Below are 19,507 nucleotides of genomic sequence, written 5' to 3'. Positions count from 1 at the left end.
ATAAATTTTTACCGTGTTTTGAAAGGGCAACCATTAACAATTGTACAAGAGTGCGAAGTCCTCATACAGAATTTTAATTGTCTAGGCATTCATTATCTAGGAACATATATGTTAGCATAATACACAGGTTTATATCATTGGTTTGACTTTGGGCCAAAACTGAGGTTTTAAAACAGAAACAGCAATTTGGTATCAATGGATTACATTATTGAATTGATTGCTTTGGGAATTGACTCTATGGTTCTTATTACGAGTTTGAGACAATACTGTAAGAAGTCGAGTTCATTATCCATGATATCGGTAAGAAATATGTTTAATGATATGACAAGTTTGTGTATTAAGAATCATTGGAACCTAACAAACTTAAATTCATTCAAAAATCCTTTTAAGCGCCTCATTTCTTGCAGTCTGCACCCACCATAACAGTAGACAAAAAACTGAAACAATCAATTAAAACCCAACCAGATGCCAAATTACCTTATATTGCAATTCGGGGCGCTGTAAAGTCTATAGGAGTTCCCATTATCAGTGGCAATAATCCTAAAGTATCAGGTGTAATTCAATGTTTAAAAATCAAGGAACATGTTGTTCAGAGGAGCTCTTCAGGTTTTTGGTCTGACTCCGAAAGAACCATCCAGGAAGTCCATAATGTAATACCTTTTGGCCTTGAGTCAAAAGGAATTGTTGTGGAGGTTGTTGATCCACTAATTGCTGAATATTTAGGTTTGGAATTTATTGCCAGAAAGTGATGTGACCTACATTGAAAAGAATTTTAGATATGGAGGTAATATCAGACACTTTCACACCCACAGTTCCCAGTATGATGGACCATATTTGGGGATTCTTTTCTGGTTTTAGACAAAGGGGGGTTCAATCAACAGAAAAAATGTTGAGAGAAGGGACATTGATGACAGGCATAGGTGAACTGGTTTATGAGCAGGATGGCTCCTTTAAATTGCAATCCCCCTCAAATGGAGGTTTATACTATTTAACTAGTTTACCTGTGGCAAGCTTGCAAAAGAAATTAGAAGCGTCAAAGAGGAATTATGGGATACTGGCTTTAGTTTGTACAGCAATTGGAGCAGTAATTGCAGGGATAGTTATAAGAAAATACTTGAAACAACAAAAGTTATTGAAGGATGAAGAGGAGAGGAGAAGTCTTAGAGAGGAGACAAGGAAGAGAAATAGGAGATCGACTCGCACTAAGGATCAGCTGTCAGACACTCAGTTATGTGTGGTTTGCAGGTCTAATCCAATAGAAGTAAGATTTTTCATTGTCAACGAACATTTTTATGATATGAGCAATATTTTAGGTCATTTTACTGCCTTGCGGGCATGTGTGTTTATGCGAAGACTGCTCAGATGACATAAGCAGCCTGTGTCCTATTTGTCGTGCAGTTATTGAACAAAAAGCTCCTGCTTATGTTGTGTAGATAAAGATTTTTATTCATAAATAAATTATTTTCTTGCATAAGTTTGTTTTATTTTAATGGATATATAATTTTTCTTTTACGAAATTTCCCTAAAAGTTTCAAAAAGTTGTCACATACAGTAACACAATGAAAATCGCTTCTTAAGAAGTTCAGTTTGCCGGCATACGGGGAAGATATGCTCTTAGTTTGGTTTGGCCTGGGAGTGAAACTCAAACGATGAACTTCACAGGTCGATAGCCGGTAATTTTTCTTGGAGATTTCCTTAACTATCTTTGTATTGCAAGGTGCATGTGCTGCATTTGGCCAGAAAACTAATTGAATCAAATAATATGATACAGCTTTTGCCCTTAATGAGTTTATATACTTTTTAATATTTCTCTGCTTTTTTCTATGGTAATATTGCATTGATTTAGTGTTTACTCTTATTGGTTTTTAACATGGAAGAGTACTCTATTACATTCCATGAAAATCGTTGTGGAATATCGATAAAAAGCCTTTTGGCCCTTCAAATCCTTAGAAGTACTGCTTTAAAAATTTGATATTCACTCATAAATTACAGCAGCAATTAAATTCATTTCTGGTACAATTTTTTACGTTAAATCCCACAATTATACGTACAAAACTTGCATCTTAATTTATTGAATCTTAATATGCACTTGGAAACATAAACTTAATAATAATCCTTTACTCTCCGCACAATTTCTGGAGATGATCGCACCCTGATCAAGCTCCCGCACGTCTTCGTGGACACTCTTGAGGAAGCGTTGGATACTTGGAAAAGGGCCAATTTAGAACTGGATTTTTTCGACATTTTTTCCATATTTATTTGAGTGTTATTTTCTTGACCTCTTGGAATCTGGCCTCCTTGCTTTGAACCCTCAAAGCCGTTCAGTAGCTCAATTTCTGGAATTCCGGGCACTTGACACCGTTCAAATATTTTATGTATTTCTTTGTCATGCTGGTAACTGGTTGAAGGTGCATTTTTTGACTGGCCAAAGGGCACATCTTTTTCAGCGCGTTCTTCCTTCATTCGCACTGTTTTGTGCTCCTTTACCAGAGGTCTTTTAAGGTGTTTGGGCTTTGCACGTTCGTGTTTGATGTATTTCAGCCTGCTGTTGGTTTCACTCCTCGTCTTCTTCAGCTTCAGCCTATCGAAATGAAGGTGCAAATTGTCTACCTCAAGCTGAAGACAGAGATTCTCGTACACCAGGCAACTGTTTTGCTTCACCAACTGACATTTTTTAAGTTAAAGTTGGTTGGAGATAACGGGAGATAACTTACGTGTAAATACTTTTTGCTGCTGCAGGAAATCGGCGTGTTTAGTCTCTCCTGGATTAAGTTGTTCAGTTCTTCTGAGATATCGTGGATTTTCGTTTTATACTCAGTGACTAGCTGAAATCATAAAATTAATGAGAAAAATTCAGGGATTAAAAATCACCTTTTCATGTTCCATTTGCATAGTCTTCAGCTCGGTCTTTAGACACGTCTTGGTGTTTTTCATTCTCAGAAACTTTATGCTTAAATTATAATTGGCCCCCAATGTCTGATTGAGTGTTTGCTTAATTTTCTCCATCTCGGTCTTGTAAAACTCCACAGGAAGCTCGTTTTTTGAGATGCTGGTGGTGCTGTTGCTCAAAGCTCTTTTCAACTTCTTAAATTGGTTCATTTCCTGGCAGTAAATCTCCTTCTCTTTGTAATAAAACGTGCGTTCTTCTTCCAACTGCTGTAGCAGGTTTTTGTTAGACCTTCGCTGCTTGAGAAGCTCCAAAGTAATCTTTTCCTTATCTCTTGCAATCTTCGCTATCGCCACCTGAAATCCGGATACTTCCAGTGATGCGTAACAAAGTTATGCTACAGCTCCCACCTCTTTCTTTTCGGTGTCTTCTTGCAGGTTGCTAATTGCGGCCTTAAGACGATCGATTTGGTCGTTTAAACTTTTAATTTCGTTTGCCAGCTGCTGCTCCTCAGACATGAATCGCTCGTTTTTAGTTTTCGGTTCGGTCTCATGCGACGATGAACAGTGCGAAAGATTGGACGATTTCGACAGTACTTTTCTGCAGGATTAACGTTTGGTCCATTTTTTCCTGCAGGTTTGCTCATGGTTACGTACCTGACTAAGTTGTTGGGACTTTTAAGGATTTTTTTCATTTAAGTTTTTCTTCTGGGTAGGGGATTCAATGGTTTTACTTTGGAATATTTCTTATCGTTAGCTTTATTGACGCTTTTTGAGTCAATACATCGAATTTTGACAGGTTTACATGACCAGTCACGGTGTGTCGAGGTAGGACAGGATGTACCTATGGTGCGATGGTGCCTAGCCCAGATTCCATGACACAGCTTGTCCTGTTTTAAAGCTCACATTACAGTGATGCCCGTTATTTCAGGAAAACGAGTCTCGGTTAAATAGCAAAAATTGTGAAGAGACATATTGATAATTTAAATTAAAAAAAATTTTTTAAATGTTTAAAAAATTCTTTGCATTTTGAGTAATTTTACTTTCAAAATTTTTAAAGGCGGACTCAAATTCTTCGCATCCTAACTTTTTATTGTGGAAATATGAGAATGGGACGAATTCCATTGGGTCAAATAAAATTTGATTTTTTTCGTATGTGCTTCTACTACAGATTGAGGGATACTTTATTAATTATGTGAAATAATCAGAATATCGTTACGTTTTTGTCGCTTTAGGTAAAAATTTATCATGAGCTCGAATGAAATTATAATCAAACTCAACAAAACTCCGATGAGGAACACTTCAAAAGCAAAATAGCACTCGACTAAACCGACGCTCACGAAAATTTTACTTTTTCCAGTGCACTTGGGCAGCTTAGAAAATGTTCTTCTGGCCTGGCGCGAATGGAGGCCAGTTTCGAGTATTCTCTCCAGCCTAAAAGCATTTTCAAATATATTCATTTATTTATTTTTAAAAACTCATACCCGATCAGAAGGTATTCTGCGAAGGTCGAGTTTACAGGACACGACAAATAGGGAATATCTCCTTTGTAAATGCTTTCTACTTGTCTTATTGAACAGACTTCTTCACTTGTGAATGAGGACAATATCAGGTCTGAGGCTGTGGTATACTCAACATGAAATGCGAAGAACGAGTGCTGAATCAGTTTCACCCCTTCAGACGCTGCGTAAAATTTTTCTTGTCTGCCGTTAGGGGCGATTTTATGATCGTAGATTAGTTTGCGCCATTTTTCGTTGGTTCTACTGTTGGGGTTCTAGAAGCAGGCAATCATTTATTATATAAAGGGCGATCGACGGGAACCTGACGGTTTTGAAATGAGCCGCACACAGTTATTTTTACAAAAAATGTAATTATAATCCATAAAATGATTTATTATTATATACCATTTAATCACGTGTGAAAAATTATGTCAGGTAGGTGGTGTCCGTCCGTCTGAATACAGGTTTCCAATCTTTGCACGAAATCGGCCATTACCCGAGCTACCATTTCAGCGTTAATTTGAGCGACTTCTTGATGGCCCCCGAGATCACCGGACTTAAGTACGTGTGACTTTTTTGTGGGGGTATTTGAAAGCGTGCGTTTACTTTTATCAACCTCGTACATTGCCAGAACTAAAGGAGGCCATCAAGGAAGAAGTGAAAAATAACTGCGTTCGGTTCATTTCAAAACCGTCAGTCATCCTTTATAATTGAAAAAAGTGGAAATACATAATTCATTTTAACTTACACTGAAATAGTATATATTATAAGGAGTGCGTTCAACCCCCATATCCATCTTTGCTTCGTAGAGTGCCTTATAGTTTTGTAGATTAGTTGCCGTGGATTGAAGCAGCAGTACTATACGAGCACAAAAAGCGTTGTAAATATAACAAAATCCGAGCAACAAGCTGAAAGTTGCAATTTTAGCTGAGGAGCTTCTTATCTGGAACGAACAGCTCATTTGTGCCACTGCAGCAATCTAATAACTTCCCCATTAAAAGATTTTTAACCGTTATTTTACCTCTTACATGTCCAATTAGCACGTCCAAAAAACTCGTAGAATTTTCCTCGTTTTCTTCTCGGTCCCTGATAAAATCCGGGTTACCATTCTCCCATTTTATTATCACCCAAATCACAAAGCAGCAACTAAAAAGAACAACTCCACAGCCAATCCATGCTTTAATGTCGAAAGGCATGGCAAATAAATTACTGGAATAGGGGAGTGGAGGCGCCTTGAACATGAAGAAAACGGCCATTTGCCAGGCGGTGCTCACCAAGAATTTGAAATATTTGAATCGTTCTTTTGGGGTGAATTGAATTGTTCCAGCTGCATCAGCTCTATCATGGCACAAGTCCCCTAGCATCCCCTTGTAGTACAACTTGGTTGGATCGAATTCCATGCCCCATTCCTTACGAATTACTATCTGGTGGGTCATGTTCCAGATATCAACCAAGTGGTCGTACATGTGGTAATTGATTTTTGAAGGTTTGTCGATGTGTTTATGCCTGGAATAAAAAAGTCTTCAGAAACTCCTCGAATTATTATTGTCCGAAGCAGTACGGGCCTTAGGGGGAGTCAAGTGGGGCTAGGACAGCAGACCAGGAAAGGCGATGGACGTTCCTGGTCGGTGGTTTTTCTTGGGAATAAGAGGCGGTGAATAACAATTTCGCCTAAGGCGCCGGACTTGCTAAGGCTGGCCCTAGCCTGAAGTCAACATTTCAATTCAGAGCCAGATTTCAGCATTACCTGTTGTTTATCAACGTATCATGTTGCAGGCTGCGATTATCTGTGATAACATAAGAGACCCTGAGTGGCATCCCAAAGAAGTTGGTTCTGTTTTTAATGGGGGTTAGCTGATTGAAAAAGTTGAATTTCTCTACTGGGGACCATTCTGCAATGATGTCTTCAAAATACCCATAAGAGTTTTTCATTTGGTAAACTGCACGTATGGAAACTGTATTATTTTGCGTGGTCGTTTCTGTATCGATGATTACGATGTTGCTATTAATTGGTAAGTAGAAGCTGTAGCTCTTTAGGTTTGCGATATTTCCAAAGATGATCCATTTGTTTGGGTGTGTGAGCAACTTCTTGTCGGATATAGCCTGAAATAACAATGACCTTCACATGATATTCATTAACGTTAGGGAATAAGGGTACTTCCTGTAAAAGTTGGTTGAAAAATTTGCATAGCATGTCTGTGATAAAAATTCGAGAAAAGTTGGTAACGGTGAACAAATGTCCATATAACTGTGAGTGGCTGATTTCCAAATTTACCAGTAATCTATGAAGATTAATGAGGTCGCCTACAAATAAATCATAAATATTTGCATGAGCTATAAGCAAATGTTGTGTTACTTCATATCCATTTATATAATTACACGTAATTTTCCATTTTCTATACTCTTTTGTGCCAAAAGAAGATTTTATACATTTGAATATTGGACTAAATCAGGGGTATAGTAGAAGTTTCTATTATGCGTTACATAATTGCTATTATAACTCTTAATGATTTACAGCCCACAAACGAATTCGAGATCTAATGTAAATTAATTGGAATATCCATGTTAATAATTGCTTAATAATCAGATAACAGAATTGAAGATATATTGATTTATGAATTGCAGTTTTCACTACAAGACTTTTGAGCGCTATTTTTATAAGAATTTGAAGCAAAAAGTGATGCTGTGCATTTAGAGTCTACTCAACCTTAACTTAAATGTGACTATAGTTTAAAAAAAGATTCTTGTAAATCAAAATAAGGAGAGAATCCTACATTCAAGATTCCTACATAGAAAAATCCATGTTTGGAACGTATCATCACGAAATGACGTCAATATGGTACGTGCATTAGAGTATGCTCGGTAGCAACTTCTCACATGTGCGTCATTTTGACGTCACAGGAGTAACAGAATGACTGCATTCGAAACTTAAAAATCCTAGCCCCCGGATCGAAGGAACGTTTTTATGATATGAGATATCCTAGAGAGTGAAAATTCGGGAGAAGAGAGGAATGTAATAAGATTTTAACCCTAGCTATTGTGGGTGAATATGGGATGCAAGACATGGTCTTTAATATGCGGTTTTACTGCTTACTGAGTTTGAGCCTTGAACCAATAAACTACACTCTTATTTACCTTGATTCCAACATAAATGCATTTCAACAAAACGATTTCCATCGCCCTTGGCTAAATAGTCTCCAAGAATATCAATTTTGTTAACTATTGCCAGAGTCCTACAAAATGCCAACTCGCTTACAATAACGTAAACCATAAGTTTCATTGTTTTCATGGAAATGCCTTTTCCTTTCCAAGTTTATTTCGCATTTAAGTGCAGGTTTCTTGAATTCGAAATCCCTTAACTGCACGTTAACACTTGTAATTTTAAAAATTCGTGATATATTATTGTAGGAGGATGTGTTTGAGGATTTTAAGGTAGGTGCATATCTAATTTGGTAATTTTATGTTAAACGAGTTCCTTCAGTTGTTTGAAATTGCATACATAAAACTCCTTAACTTTTGTCAATTAACCGAATCACAACAGCTCTTCTATTATTGCTTATATTCGACGTTTTAATGAATTGTTCTTTGCTTAATAGACCCTCATTGTCGAATTACGATACGGTCATTGGAGCTTAAAAGTGGAGGAATTGTGAACAAATGCGATTAAAAATCACATACGTATCTCTTATATTTGCAATAACATTATTATATATTTGTGGCAAGTACGTTTTCATTAATGAAGACTCAGATGGAATATGGTTTTTTGTATATTTAGCGAGAAAAATTTTTAACGTTGGATTCTCAATTTTATGTAATCGAATATTTGCCGAAGTAAACGCCTCGCATAGTTTCAAATAAAAGATTCCTTTTATTGGTTGATTCAATGCTTCTTCATGTTTTTTGGTAAATATATGCTGCGTTAATAGACATTTAAGGTACCACTGAATGTTAGAATCGCGCACATTACAGTAAACAATATTGTTCTTAATTAAAGTGAAAAATTCGTTTAAATATGGAAATACATTTTCTGCAGAAAACCCAGAAGTCATTATTTTGTTTTGAAAAAAGCAATTTGAAATACAGGGTAAATCTTGAAAGTGAGTTTTTTTTTAACAAGATGTATATTTGACCAAAACAAGTTGTTTGGGAAAAAATAGTTCATATAAAAAATTTAAGGTAACGGTGGTATAGAGAGATCTATTAGGGAAAATATTATAAAAATTATTACAAAAACTGTTCAAAATTATCCCCATTTGTCTGATGGGCTCATAGTGTTACTCGGCGAATCCAAGACTGCAAGTAGACGCGCGGAGTGCGAGTAGTACAAATGCAGCGGTTTGGGATGAACGCATAATAGAAAACGTTCGGAATAAACACGCGAAGCTGCAGCAGCATTCTGATGGTATTCCCCGTAAATCAATATCATATCCACCAACTCATTGTTTTCGTACACATGTGCCATATTATTAATAATTTATTAATAATCATCATGGTGAAAGAAGCTTTTTAAAACGTTCAATTTCTTCTGAAACGTTTGGCAAAGTTGTTAATGATTCTGTCGCTTCTCGGCGCATATTTCAATAATAGAAAGTTTCGCAGTAATAGAGGCTTTTAGATCGTCAAAAAAATTCCCAGTTTTGTTTATTATAATTATAAAAGTATGTGTTTCTAGGAAGAATGCCAATAAAATAATAAGAGATATACAAATATATTTATAATTAATTAATTAATTAATTAAAAATATTCTTGTATTCTTTCTTCTACCTTTAATGGTCGCGCAATCTTACGGCAGAAATATATACTACATAAGAATAACTGCCCTACGTTACAGTTTCCTGCATCAATCAATAATAAAATTCTGACTAACGCTACACGTGCTTATTTTGACATTTCACATTAGACAAGAGACATTTATTTGGATCACGAACACTACCGGAAGGAACTAGATATTGTTTATAAACATTATGGAAAAAAGTACGTATAACAAACATGTTTTGAAGACACTAACTTTTTTATTTTCAGTCGCAAACGTATTAGAAGAGTGGAGAAATTATCAATTGTTGAAATTAAAACAGGAATTGAAGATGTTTCGTTGTAATTTACTACTATCCACTGGAATAAACATACAATCCGCCCACATAGCATTCATAACAACAGAACGAGAAAGAAAAATTATAATTTCTAGTATCGATGGAATTGTTTCAGCTACATTCTTATTTAGCAATATAAATGGTTTTACACCTAATAATAGAGAGGGTAGTATACGGCTAATACATGGGGACCAACAACACGCAATACTAACTTTCCCAACAGAAGTACATTATACGTCCGTTTTAAATCAATTACGAATTTTTTTAAGGTAATAAAATGTTGCAACGTCATTTCATATACAGTACATCTAAAAAGTCTCTTCTGACTTTTTGTAAGAAATGTCCACATTAATTATTTAATGTTGCTTCAGGGAAATTGAAAACGTACTGACACCACCATCCACAAGTGATGATAGCCACAATAGTAGCAGCACTTCAAATGAATAAATGTAAGATTTGTACATAAAATAGTATTTTAAATTACCTATTTTTATTTTCATTTTTTACAAACAAGAACTACAAAATTATAATGCGGACCTTCGGATTTCGAAAAAACCTGGCACTAGTGCAACTTTTAAATTAATTGAAGTGTTTTCACTTTTATTAAATGTATGGACTTCAGGAGTCCTATTAGGGCGCCTTGCGCCCTTACGTAATCTAAAAATGGAGACACTCAGTCACTGCCATTATTTATTTTGGTGCGTTGCTTATGAATGCAAAAACCACAATGAAGGAATACCTAACACTTTTAATGCAACCAAGACATATATAAAATGAAAAACAGGACAAAGCCGAGACAGCTAAAGGGAATATTTTTTTTAACTCACTATTAAGGCCAAAAGCCCATATAAAAAACCGTTTTTCTTAGGATTTCAAGAAATCGTTGAGCTTTGTTCAACTGAATTCGCGCTCGGTGTGCATCGTTACTTTCAGTTACCTACGTTAGAGTAAAACTGTTTTACGGATGGCGAAGGTATCCTATTAGGACTCTTCGAGTCTGTATTAATAAAAAATGCACAAAATCGTCTTCCTCCAATTCGTCATATATTGTACAAAGTAACTTTTTTTGGGGAAATAAAATAAACGTTTGAGGTAATTTTTAAAATTTTCCCCCAGGTAGGTCAGTAGCTGGGGATTTGAGAAGTCTTTTTGATGCCTTAGTTTAAAAGTTTTTCCAATGGTTTTATGCGGGTATTAATTAGTAGTAATAAATTAGTATCATCGGATAGAACAACTATAGTAAATGGTGATTTAACGGGTCGTAAGCATAAAGAATAGTAAATGTTACTACTACAAGGTTATGAAAGAAATACTTCACTTGATAAGCAGAAAAGTATAAGTAATGATTAGCTAGGACTACTCTTTTAGTATTTACTTCACAAGATAGTAAATGCTTAATTTTATATGCATAAATTTGTGCTTCTAATATGTACTAACAACAATGTAAATTATTTTTGCAGTTGACTTCGAATAGTGTTACGAGTCGAAAGTGTGGCTGAATTTATGAACATTAATGCATAGAAATAAAACGTATAAAACCTGTAAAAGTGGCGAAGCAAGTATCTATAAATCACTACATTGTTTTACACCAGAAAATTTCAAAATATTATCTGAAATATTTTTACCTGAAAAACGAAGAACATGAGGTGGTGCTCTAAGCAATGTGCACAAAATGGAAATCTTTTTAAGATACATGGGAGGTCCAGGGTTTCAGATAAGTGTTGCTGATAGCGCAGGAGTTCATCAGTCGACAGTGTCAAGAATAATTGACTACGTGTTTAAAATTCCCGATACAATCTATTATTTCGTCTGCAGATACCCAGATATAGTGATCTTTGATATTACAGTGCAACCTCACTAATCCGAATAAGTTCGGAGAGAAGGTTTTCGGATTATCGAGGTTTATCAGAGAATTTGAAAATCTGAATGTTTGCTACAAAAAAAACATAAATTTATTATTGAAACATTTAACAAAAATTATATAACTAACATCATTAAACAACAAACAACTTAAACAAAAATGAATTAAAAATATATGACAGTAAAAAAACTATTGAAAATATTCTTTGATGGTGTGTTGTTTCATTTTATTAAGGCGTAGAAGGACTGCTTGTTCTCGCAATTTCAAAATAACCAGTTGATCATTAGAAGACCTTTGATTTTCGACAGCCCATGCAATACCAATTTATAGCTTCCTGGTGAGAAACGGAAGATGGTGGCAGATCTTCTGCGGAATTAGTTTGGATATCGTCATTTTTGCTTTCTCTGGCAACATCAATCAATCTTCATCGGAGAAAAAGATCTCGTTATTTTCCTCTTTGTTCACAGTTCATCCCTTTACTTCGTCTTGTGATAATTTTTCGCCCTCTGATAAGGTATTCAAGTGTCGATAATTATCGAAGGAATGGCAAGTTGGTGTTCTGTATGAGAAAAGAAAATAATTTTTTCGGCGTGAAATGTTAACCGTAGGAGAAATTTCCAAGAGATAGAAAAGTTGAAGAAAGGGCTAATGTATCATCAGAAAAAAAACCAATACGATGCAGCTACTCAATGAAAAGTTCTGATAATTTTTGTACGAAAATGACTACCACTTTCACATTGCGAAGAGACATGAATGTTACATAAAAATAATCCCTGTACTAATGAATACATGCACAATGGGTTTCATTAAAATCCATTGAAGCATTCTCTAGATATAGCAAAAAGTATGTTTTTTTTTTCAAAAACTTTGACCGCCAATATCTAAACGAGACACTTTTTTCAAATAACTTTTGTACTAAATCTTAATGTTTTGACCCAAATAACCTCATGATACCATTTTTGACATTGATTCTTGGGATACCCTGTATATAGCCCCCATAGATAATTCGGGAATTTTTAGAAAAATTCTTACAAAAAATCAATTTCTTTGAGCCATTTACCAACACTAAATATAAATGAAAAAACTCTGTGGCACGGTTTTAATTGGTAAGTGTCAGCAAATGTATCAAAAGGATTTAAGTTTTTTCTTTGTCGGTATTTTTATTTATGTTTAATGTTGGCATATAGATCAAAGTATGCATTATTGTTGACGAGGACTCTAAGACACTATACTAAAAATAGACCGTACGGATTATCGAGGTGTAGATTTTGTTCGAATTAACGGGGTTCCGGATTAGCGGGGTTACCCTGTATTTGTTTTAGGACACACTTCTAACAACGTTATGTAAAAATCCCATTATATGATTTTTGACAATGAGCATTCAATCGAAATAGATTGAGGATATAATGATGCAAAATGAGACAGCAGACTTTTATTCTTTAAAATTACGAAGGGAGTGCTCATACCAATCTATATTATTTGTTGAAACATCTATAGAAACATGGGGAAATTACATGAAATTTTAAAGATTTCTTGCATGAAGAATTTGCTTCTCAAGCCATTTTTAATTCAAGAGGTCATAGGCCACACCAATCTAGTTACGCGCACCATTAGAATTAAAAAGTCATTTTAACGTAACGTTAATTGAAAAACTGATTTACGCAGAACAACGCTGATTTATGTAATAAACACTTTCTGAATTAGTTCAATCAAAAATCTAGTTTATTGCAAGTCATCACAACATAAAAGTTATGAATTATACATATAGTTCCAATAATAAAACGAAGTACGTAGGTATTTGTAAATTGAAATTGCGCAGACATTGATTTTGGCCTCCTGACAATATACGACCATCACTTTGGACAGTATCAGCACGAATTTAATCTATTACATAATCTTTTCTATAACAAATCATTAGGTCCGAACGCCCGTACTTCTTTATCCTTGACTTTTGCAGTCATTTAGTTAATAAGACTCACCACCCATACCTTATTCTCTTATGGTTATCTAGATAATATTCAATTTGTGATTTTTCCATGGATTTAACATCAGAATTTCTGTGTAAAAACTTAAAACCATTAAAAATATTATACAGGGTGTAACATCAGTAGGGGTTTTCCTTTTGACATGACATAGACCTCAAAAAACTAAGCAATATTTTTATATAACATTTTTTTAAAATCTCAAAAACAACCAAAATATGCGCTTATGAAATTTTTAGTAAATACCATATCTTTAGCTACTGCTCACTCCGGAACTGACTATAAAAGGTGTTCGAAATTGTCGCCATTGGTTTCATTTGCACAAATTATCGCTCGTTTTATCCACGACTTTTTGCATACTGTTAAGAAAGATGGTTTTCTCCTGATATCAACAACATGTCCACCAATTCGTGATTCAAGTACTTATGGGCCATTTAATAGTATCAATAGTGATAGTTTATCAAAATAACACCTGGAGCTAAACTTCACGACTGTTTTTTAAGCGTCATGGGTAAATTGCATAAAAACAGTAAACATTAAATATTTTTTGCGTTTTTACAATGGCTGATAATTTTTTGTGGGACATTTTATTTCCTTTACATTAGATTTATTGTTTTATGCAGGAATAGATTTGGACTTTATACAAAAAATTGTTAAAACTCATTTGCGCATATTTCGTTTTTTTTGAAGTTTCGCAAAAATATTATATAAAAATATCGCTCAGTTTTTTGAGATCTATGTTATGTTAAAAAGAAAACTCTGTATAATAGCACTAAAACCAACGCAAGGGAGAATTAGTTAGGGACGCGTTCCGACAGATGGCGCCAGAGCTCTGGGTTTCCTCTGTGACCATTGACTATAACTACTTCGAAGAACAATAGGATAGCACCACAAGACGTTCATTCACCATTGTCAAGTTTGTTAAATTATGTAAATTTTAACTTAAGACTATCAATTAAAAGGTGTAGCGGCATTGAATCTATTGACGCATCTACTAGTTTCCTTAAGAAGAGAAAAAATATTGCCTTCCTCTAGGTGGGAAAAAATTTCCTTTTAGAGTATTTTAAAATTCTGGCAAACTTGTTTTTGAATTAAAGGGTTTAGGTTTATTTCGCAACATTAATTAGAGATTTTACTGTTAAGCCATTGGCATCACAATGCACAAGGAAAGTCTAGAAATTAAAAAAGGAAAAATTCAAGAAAAACTGTTTGAGACGAAGTTGTTCTTTTTCAGATAGTAATTCAGTCTGAAACAGAAATTTACTTAACGCAATGAAATTGCTTGCACTTTTAAACCCAATCAATGGTTACAGCTGCAATGCAAAGTTCAACTGAGATCTTGCCTGCAGATACAGACATCTGTATGGTTGCAAGATAACAATTACTCCCTGGTTTAAATGACGCACCTATTTCATACATTTCTTCACAGAATTTGCCTTCTCATGAATTTTTTTCTAATGAATTAATATGTTAAAGTGTTATTTTAGTAGGAAGCAAATCGTTCGAATCGCTTCCTAAATTATTGTTAAATCTACAATGGGCGACTGCAATTTAAATTTGCTTTAATAAAGAGAAGAACCGAAAATAGTTTCAAGGTCTAAGTTAAAGCCGGCTTATTCATATTATGGATCTTTTACCGGGCACTGCTTATTAACACTAATGATTAAGGAATTGCTTCATGAAGTCATTAAAAGTACCTACATATTAGTTTGATCTGACTTTGTGAAGACATCGAAGAAGATTAAGTTTTGAATTTTTAGCGCTTACGCAGAGGTGGATACAATGAATATAAAGTAAGCAATAAGTTACAAAATAGAAATTTGCAAGCTAATCTGTTTTGCGGTCATTCCACTGGTCGGAACTGAGTCAAAGTCAACATATGGAATAAGCGGGTAAACATTTTTGGGATAGATTACGCAGAATGCAAGATTACTTTTTGCGCAGGTACACCTGCTTCACCAACGCCCTTTCTCTAACTAAATTTAGAAATACCAAATCTTCTGTTCAACCGAATGGAATATTCCATAAAGGCCAAACGAAGGAGCCCCGACCTAATACCGCATTCCATTGAATAATCGTATCAAGGTCGTTTTTTTTAAGTTTCCTCCAAACCAACGACGCAACTGATTATTAAAGGCATACCTAAAAATTGCTGGCTTTTGATACCTTTGTATAATTAAATAACGATTTTCTAGTTCCGTTTAGTTTGAAAAGAGGAAAAAATATTTCAAAGCGTGAAAATAATAAGTTATATGTTTACGCATAAAATGTGCTGCCTGGGATTTCCAATCGAGAATTGTGAAATGACGTACTAAGTTTGGGCTTAAGCTTAATTAGCAATTATTTTTAGGAGCAAATCCTTGCGAAGATCGTTAAAAATAAAAACCAAAAAGGTCGCAACAGAAGAGAAATTCTGTGAAAAAAATTCTAGTTATCTAGCTTGCTTTTTAGCAACCACTAAACCCTGCATATTCAAATTTATTTAAGCAGATCTCAAACTGATAGGAATCGACGCAAAAAGCTAACTTGTTACGCTCAAATTTATTTCAAAAAAGGAAAAAAACTTCGAATCAAGTTCCAAAAATTATCCGGTTGTCATCAGCGACCTTAAGATTCGACTTTATAATATCTCGAAAATCAACAATTCGCTCCATCACCGCTTCTTATAAAACCACTCTCTTCGGCCAGGCATGGCCAGTCTTTAGTACAGACCATTACCACCAACATGGTACCTCTGAAACAAGTTTTTCTAGCTGCAGTGTTGGTGTATCGGGTGTCGGCATTGGCCAACCTTGAGGAGGTTTTTGCATGGAAGGAATTGTCCTTCGTTTGGCCCAGCGAAGAGTCCCGCCTCAATGCCATCAAGAGTGGAGATTATGTGCCTGGAAATAATCTTCCATTGGGGATCGAGAAATGGAAGAACAGGCTGTTTATTACCGTCCCTAGGTAAGTCTTAAAAATCATGTAATAGAGGTTCCGATGATGAAGTTGGCGCGGTACTTGAAGCGATCAATCCCATGTCCCTTGTGTAGGAACCTTGAAATGTTGGCAGTTATCTATAAGGACAACTCATTAATAATGTGGGCCTGACCTAGTTACCGTTCGGTTAAAAATATAAATATTGCTGCGTAAGAATACATTTTCCCATTTTTCATTGCCACAACGCGTAAATAATCACTTTTTACGCAATTTGCGTAATTGCTTTGATAATTAGTTTAATTTAAATGTAAATGGGAAGCTTTTCAAGCATGTAATCACTTTTCAGGTGGAAGAAGGGGGTAGCAGCAACTTTGGGGTACGTGCCCTTAGACCAACCTATCAACAAAACCGCAGCCGTCATCCCTTACCCAGACTTAAAATCGCAGATTTTGCCCAAAGCCGGGGAAAAACCTGGAGATGGACATATCACTTCGATATTCCGGTAAGTCGTGAGTTAACAAGATTGAACAATTGTGATATTTACGTGATTTATACAGGGTCACTGTGGACGCCTGCGACCGTCTGTGGGTTGTGGACACAGGTTTGGCAGATATTTTGGGCGATCCGACCGTAATTTCTCAACCGGCCATATTAATATACGACCTTAACACCGATAAACTTATCAGAAGATACACATTCAAAGATGATGATGTTAAACAAGACTCGTTCCTTGCGAACATTGTAAGTATCACTTTCGGGGGTTTAATGAGCTAAAGATCAAGACAAAAGTTCTAGTAGAAGATTTTTCACTGCGTTAGCTCGGTGCCTTCAGGGGAATCTCAAGAGGCTTTGTTGCGTAATGATGCGCTTGGGCTTTGGCGATGAGATCAAGGCTCAAGCGTTGATGTAGGATAAACGAAAACTTGAGCTGCATTAAGTAAAAATTAATATGCGTTATATAAGTCTTTAAAAACACATTATGGTTCGCCAAAGACATACTGTATAGTCAGCGCTTCTTCTCTGTAAGTGCAGTTTGAAGCATTTGTAGCCAGTAAAAACAGAGATAGTCATCAGTATCAACTGAAAACCTTCGAAGTAAACACAACCAATGAGGCGCACTTTGGGTTTACTGTTCTTAACTCAATCTGCGATCGCTCTATTAACTATTTATGATCTGAAGATTGGATAACGGTTCAATTTGAAGCGAGGATTGAGCGATATCTCGAACGAAAAAGCTCTGTCAAAAACGTAAGCTGAATGATTCAAATCGCGCCACATCGTTCCGTGAAAACTTTTCGATCGGCCGAGAGCGCGCGAAATTAATTTTCCGAGCAGTTCTTAAAAAAATCGATAACGCAACTCGAAATGCGAGCGATTGACCTTTTAAAGTCAAGCACGTAAATCGCGCATTGCGCGATTTCGAATTGCCCGAAAGCAGTAAGCCGAAAATGTTATTAATTTGTATGTGTGTCTGGTGGGTTGCCTAGAATCAGGAGCTATTCAGTGCTAACCTGAACTAACCGGATTAAGTTCATAGCGTTAACGATATTTTTTTTTTTACATGGATTTTCCTGATTATAGTATAATCCCATAATAAAATCGTGCATTGTTAAAGCAGAGCGCGTGCGATGCAGGGCGTTTAGCAATGATGCAGTTGGCGATTTTAGAATAATTAAATTGTTAAATAACTAAATTACCGTCTGTATTATGCATGGTTGGAGGAGAAGTAAGTTTCACTGGTCGAATTTTTTTCCTGAAATTCTAGGCCAAACTCAGTTCCGCCTCATTGGTATTGGGGCACTTTGTGCGATCTTAGGGCAGATGCTTTTGTTGAGGTTTTCACAGTTCAACTAAAAAGAAATCACTCGTCCCTTTGTGAATTTCAATAAGAACACCTATTTCTGCTAATTCATTCAACATTACACACATTTGTCTTCCCTTTAGATCGATTTATCTTTCCATTGTTTTGTAATCTGCACATGTAATATGATGCATGTAAATATCCTCATTACAACAAGTTTTTTTCCTACACAAGAGTGTTAACACAATCATGACTCAGCAGATGCAGAAGCAATTATTCCACACGATCTAAGTTTCAACAACGCATAAAAATCTTTCGTTGAGAATATAAAATTTTCTTCTTATTCCAGATCATCGATACCAACAAAAACAGATGCGAAGATGCTTACGGATACGTGCCAGACTTAGGAGGATTTGGTATTGTTGTCTATTCTCTGAAGGAAAACGATTCGTGGAGGTTCAAACACAATTTCTTCCATTTCGATCCTCTGCAAGGAGATTTTAACATCGGAGGCGTTAATTTCCAATGGAAAGATGGCGTATTTGGTTTGGCTTTGGGGCCTGAAGATCAAAATGGGTATAGCGTCGAATACCTACGTTTCTGCATTAATCCAGTGAAATTTAACTTGTCTTGCAGATATCGAACGGTATATTTTCACCCCTTGGTAAGCCTGAACGAGTTCGCAGTTAACTCTTCTATCCTCAAGAACAAGACCTTGGCCAACGACCCTCATATCTACTATGAATTTAGAGTAAGTTACACTCAACATTTCACCTCTTCTAGAGAGTACACGATATTTTGCAGCTGCTAGGAAATAAGGGCGAGAAATCCCAAACCTCTTCTTCAGTTTACGACAACCCCACCGACGTGCTATTCCTTACGCAATTGAGCAAAGACGGAGTGGCTTGCTGGAACACGAAAAAAGATCTGAAGCCTGAAAATGTGGCCCTGGTGGCCCATGATCCCGAAAAGCTCATTTTCACCAACGACATAAGGGTATGATGGGTGGATATGTTGAAAGGTGCTGACTGAATTGAATTGGATTTCAGATTGACGAAGACAGATATTTGTGGATGATTTCCAATAAAATGCCCCAGTACAATTATTACGGACTGAATTCCAATGAAGTAAACTACAGGATCTTTAGGGTGAAGGTGGATGACGCCATCGCAGGAACGCCCTGTGTAGCATAGCTTAGACTTTAAATGGATTGAGTGCTTAATATTTAAGTGAACTTGGCCATAGTGAAATAATAGATTTAGTAGGTATGTTTATGGGTATAATTATCTTAAGATGAATTGGTATATGATGAGTGTGAATAAACATATCAATATAAACTTTTTATCCTCCTAAATGTCCGACGATACTGGGCTAAGGTATTTTTTGGGCCATTTTTAAGCCTGGCGGTTTCAACAGGTTTAAATGGAGTTGGGCGGGCTTTGGCCTGTTTTGAAACAAATTGAATTCAG

The 19,507-nt window shown here is 35.7% G+C and overlaps 4 protein-coding genes and 1 long non-coding RNA gene across 5 annotated transcripts; 3 read left to right on the top strand and 2 right to left on the bottom strand.

Moving 5' to 3' along the window:
* The first annotated feature begins 15 nt into the window (after positions 1-15).
* On the top strand, positions 16-1,474 carry LOC136413358 (mitochondrial E3 ubiquitin protein ligase 1-like). Its single transcript, XM_066396872.1, has 4 exons — positions 16-300; positions 408-723; positions 777-1,261; positions 1,314-1,474. The coding sequence occupies exons 1-4, from the start codon at positions 196-198 to the stop codon at positions 1,431-1,433; spliced, it is 1,026 nt and encodes a 341-aa protein (XP_066252969.1). The 5' UTR covers positions 16-195; the 3' UTR covers positions 1,434-1,474.
* A 484-nt stretch (positions 1,475-1,958) lies between these two features.
* On the bottom strand, positions 1,959-3,581 carry LOC136413638 (chromosome partition protein Smc-like). Its single transcript, XM_066397315.1, has 5 exons — positions 3,544-3,581; positions 3,298-3,487; positions 2,872-3,243; positions 2,715-2,825; positions 1,959-2,664 (listed from the first exon to the last, which is right to left on the bottom strand). The coding sequence occupies exons 1-5, from the start codon at positions 3,579-3,581 to the stop codon at positions 2,104-2,106; spliced, it is 1,272 nt and encodes a 423-aa protein (XP_066253412.1). The 3' UTR covers positions 1,959-2,103.
* Positions 3,582-4,073: 492 nt separating this feature from the next.
* LOC136413637 (ionotropic receptor 75a-like) lies at positions 4,074-15,072 on the bottom strand. The gene is made up of 7 exons (XM_066397314.1): positions 15,020-15,072; positions 6,544-6,689; positions 6,133-6,488; positions 5,414-5,891; positions 5,134-5,364; positions 4,371-4,660; positions 4,074-4,320 (listed from the first exon to the last, which is right to left on the bottom strand). The coding sequence occupies exons 1-7, from the start codon at positions 15,048-15,050 to the stop codon at positions 4,074-4,076; spliced, it is 1,779 nt and encodes a 592-aa protein (XP_066253411.1). The 5' UTR covers positions 15,051-15,072.
* On the top strand, positions 9,294-9,924 carry LOC136413351 (uncharacterized). Its single transcript, XR_010752468.1, has 3 exons — positions 9,294-9,359; positions 9,408-9,744; positions 9,847-9,924. It is a non-coding gene; the product is annotated as an uncharacterized lncRNA (long non-coding RNA).
* Positions 15,073-16,001: 929 nt separating the features above from the next.
* yellow-c (L-dopachrome tautomerase yellow-c) lies at positions 16,002-19,373 on the top strand. The gene is made up of 7 exons (XM_066396858.1): positions 16,002-16,264; positions 16,584-16,739; positions 16,795-16,978; positions 18,388-18,614; positions 18,675-18,789; positions 18,843-19,034; positions 19,088-19,373. Exons 1-7 carry the CDS (start codon positions 16,044-16,046, stop codon positions 19,229-19,231), a joined length of 1,239 nt encoding a protein of 412 aa, XP_066252955.1. The 5' UTR covers positions 16,002-16,043; the 3' UTR covers positions 19,232-19,373.
* The last annotated feature ends 134 nt before the right edge of the window (positions 19,374-19,507 follow it).

Source organism: Euwallacea similis, chromosome 14 (genome assembly GCF_039881205.1).
Source record: "Euwallacea similis isolate ESF13 chromosome 14, ESF131.1, whole genome shotgun sequence".
NCBI classification, from domain to species: domain Eukaryota; kingdom Metazoa; phylum Arthropoda; class Insecta; order Coleoptera; family Curculionidae; genus Euwallacea; species Euwallacea similis.
This window is presented reverse-complemented; position numbering and strand designations above follow the sequence as displayed.

Coding starts and splice junctions, on each gene's coding strand:
- LOC136413637 (XM_066397314.1), bottom strand. CDS start 15,050: ATGTCTTCACAAAGTCAGATCAAACTAATAT. Junction 6,690..15,019: donor AAGTCAGATCAAACTAATAT/GTAGGTACTTTT, acceptor ATTTATTTGTAG/GCGACCTCATTAATCTTCAT. Junction 6,489..6,543: donor TCAACCAACTTTTACAGGAA/GTACCCTTATTC, acceptor TTGTTATTTCAG/GCTATATCCGACAAGAAGTT.
- LOC136413638 (XM_066397315.1), bottom strand. CDS start 3,581: ATGAAAAAAATCCTTAAAAGTCCCAACAACTTAGTCAG. Junction 3,244..3,297: donor AAGACACCGAAAAGAAAGAG/GTGGGAGCTGTA, acceptor TCCGGATTTCAG/GTGGCGATAGCGAAGATTGC. Junction 2,665..2,714: donor GCAGCAAAAAGTATTTACAC/GTAAGTTATCTC, acceptor AAAAAATGTCAG/TTGGTGAAGCAAAACAGTTG.
- yellow-c (XM_066396858.1), top strand. CDS start 16,044: ATGGTACCTCTGAAACAAGTTTTTCTAGCTGCAGTGTTGGTGTATCGG. Junction 16,265..16,583: donor CTGTTTATTACCGTCCCTAG/GTAAGTCTTAAA, acceptor ATCACTTTTCAG/GTGGAAGAAGGGGGTAGCAG. Junction 16,979..18,387: donor ACTCGTTCCTTGCGAACATT/GTAAGTATCACT, acceptor TTCTTATTCCAG/ATCATCGATACCAACAAAAA.
- LOC136413358 (XM_066396872.1), top strand. CDS start 196: ATGGATTACATTATTGAATTGATTGCTTTGGGAATTGACTCTATGGTT. Junction 724..776: donor ACTAATTGCTGAATATTTAG/GTTTGGAATTTA, acceptor AAAGAATTTTAG/ATATGGAGGTAATATCAGAC. Junction 1,262..1,313: donor GCAGGTCTAATCCAATAGAA/GTAAGATTTTTC, acceptor GCAATATTTTAG/GTCATTTTACTGCCTTGCGG.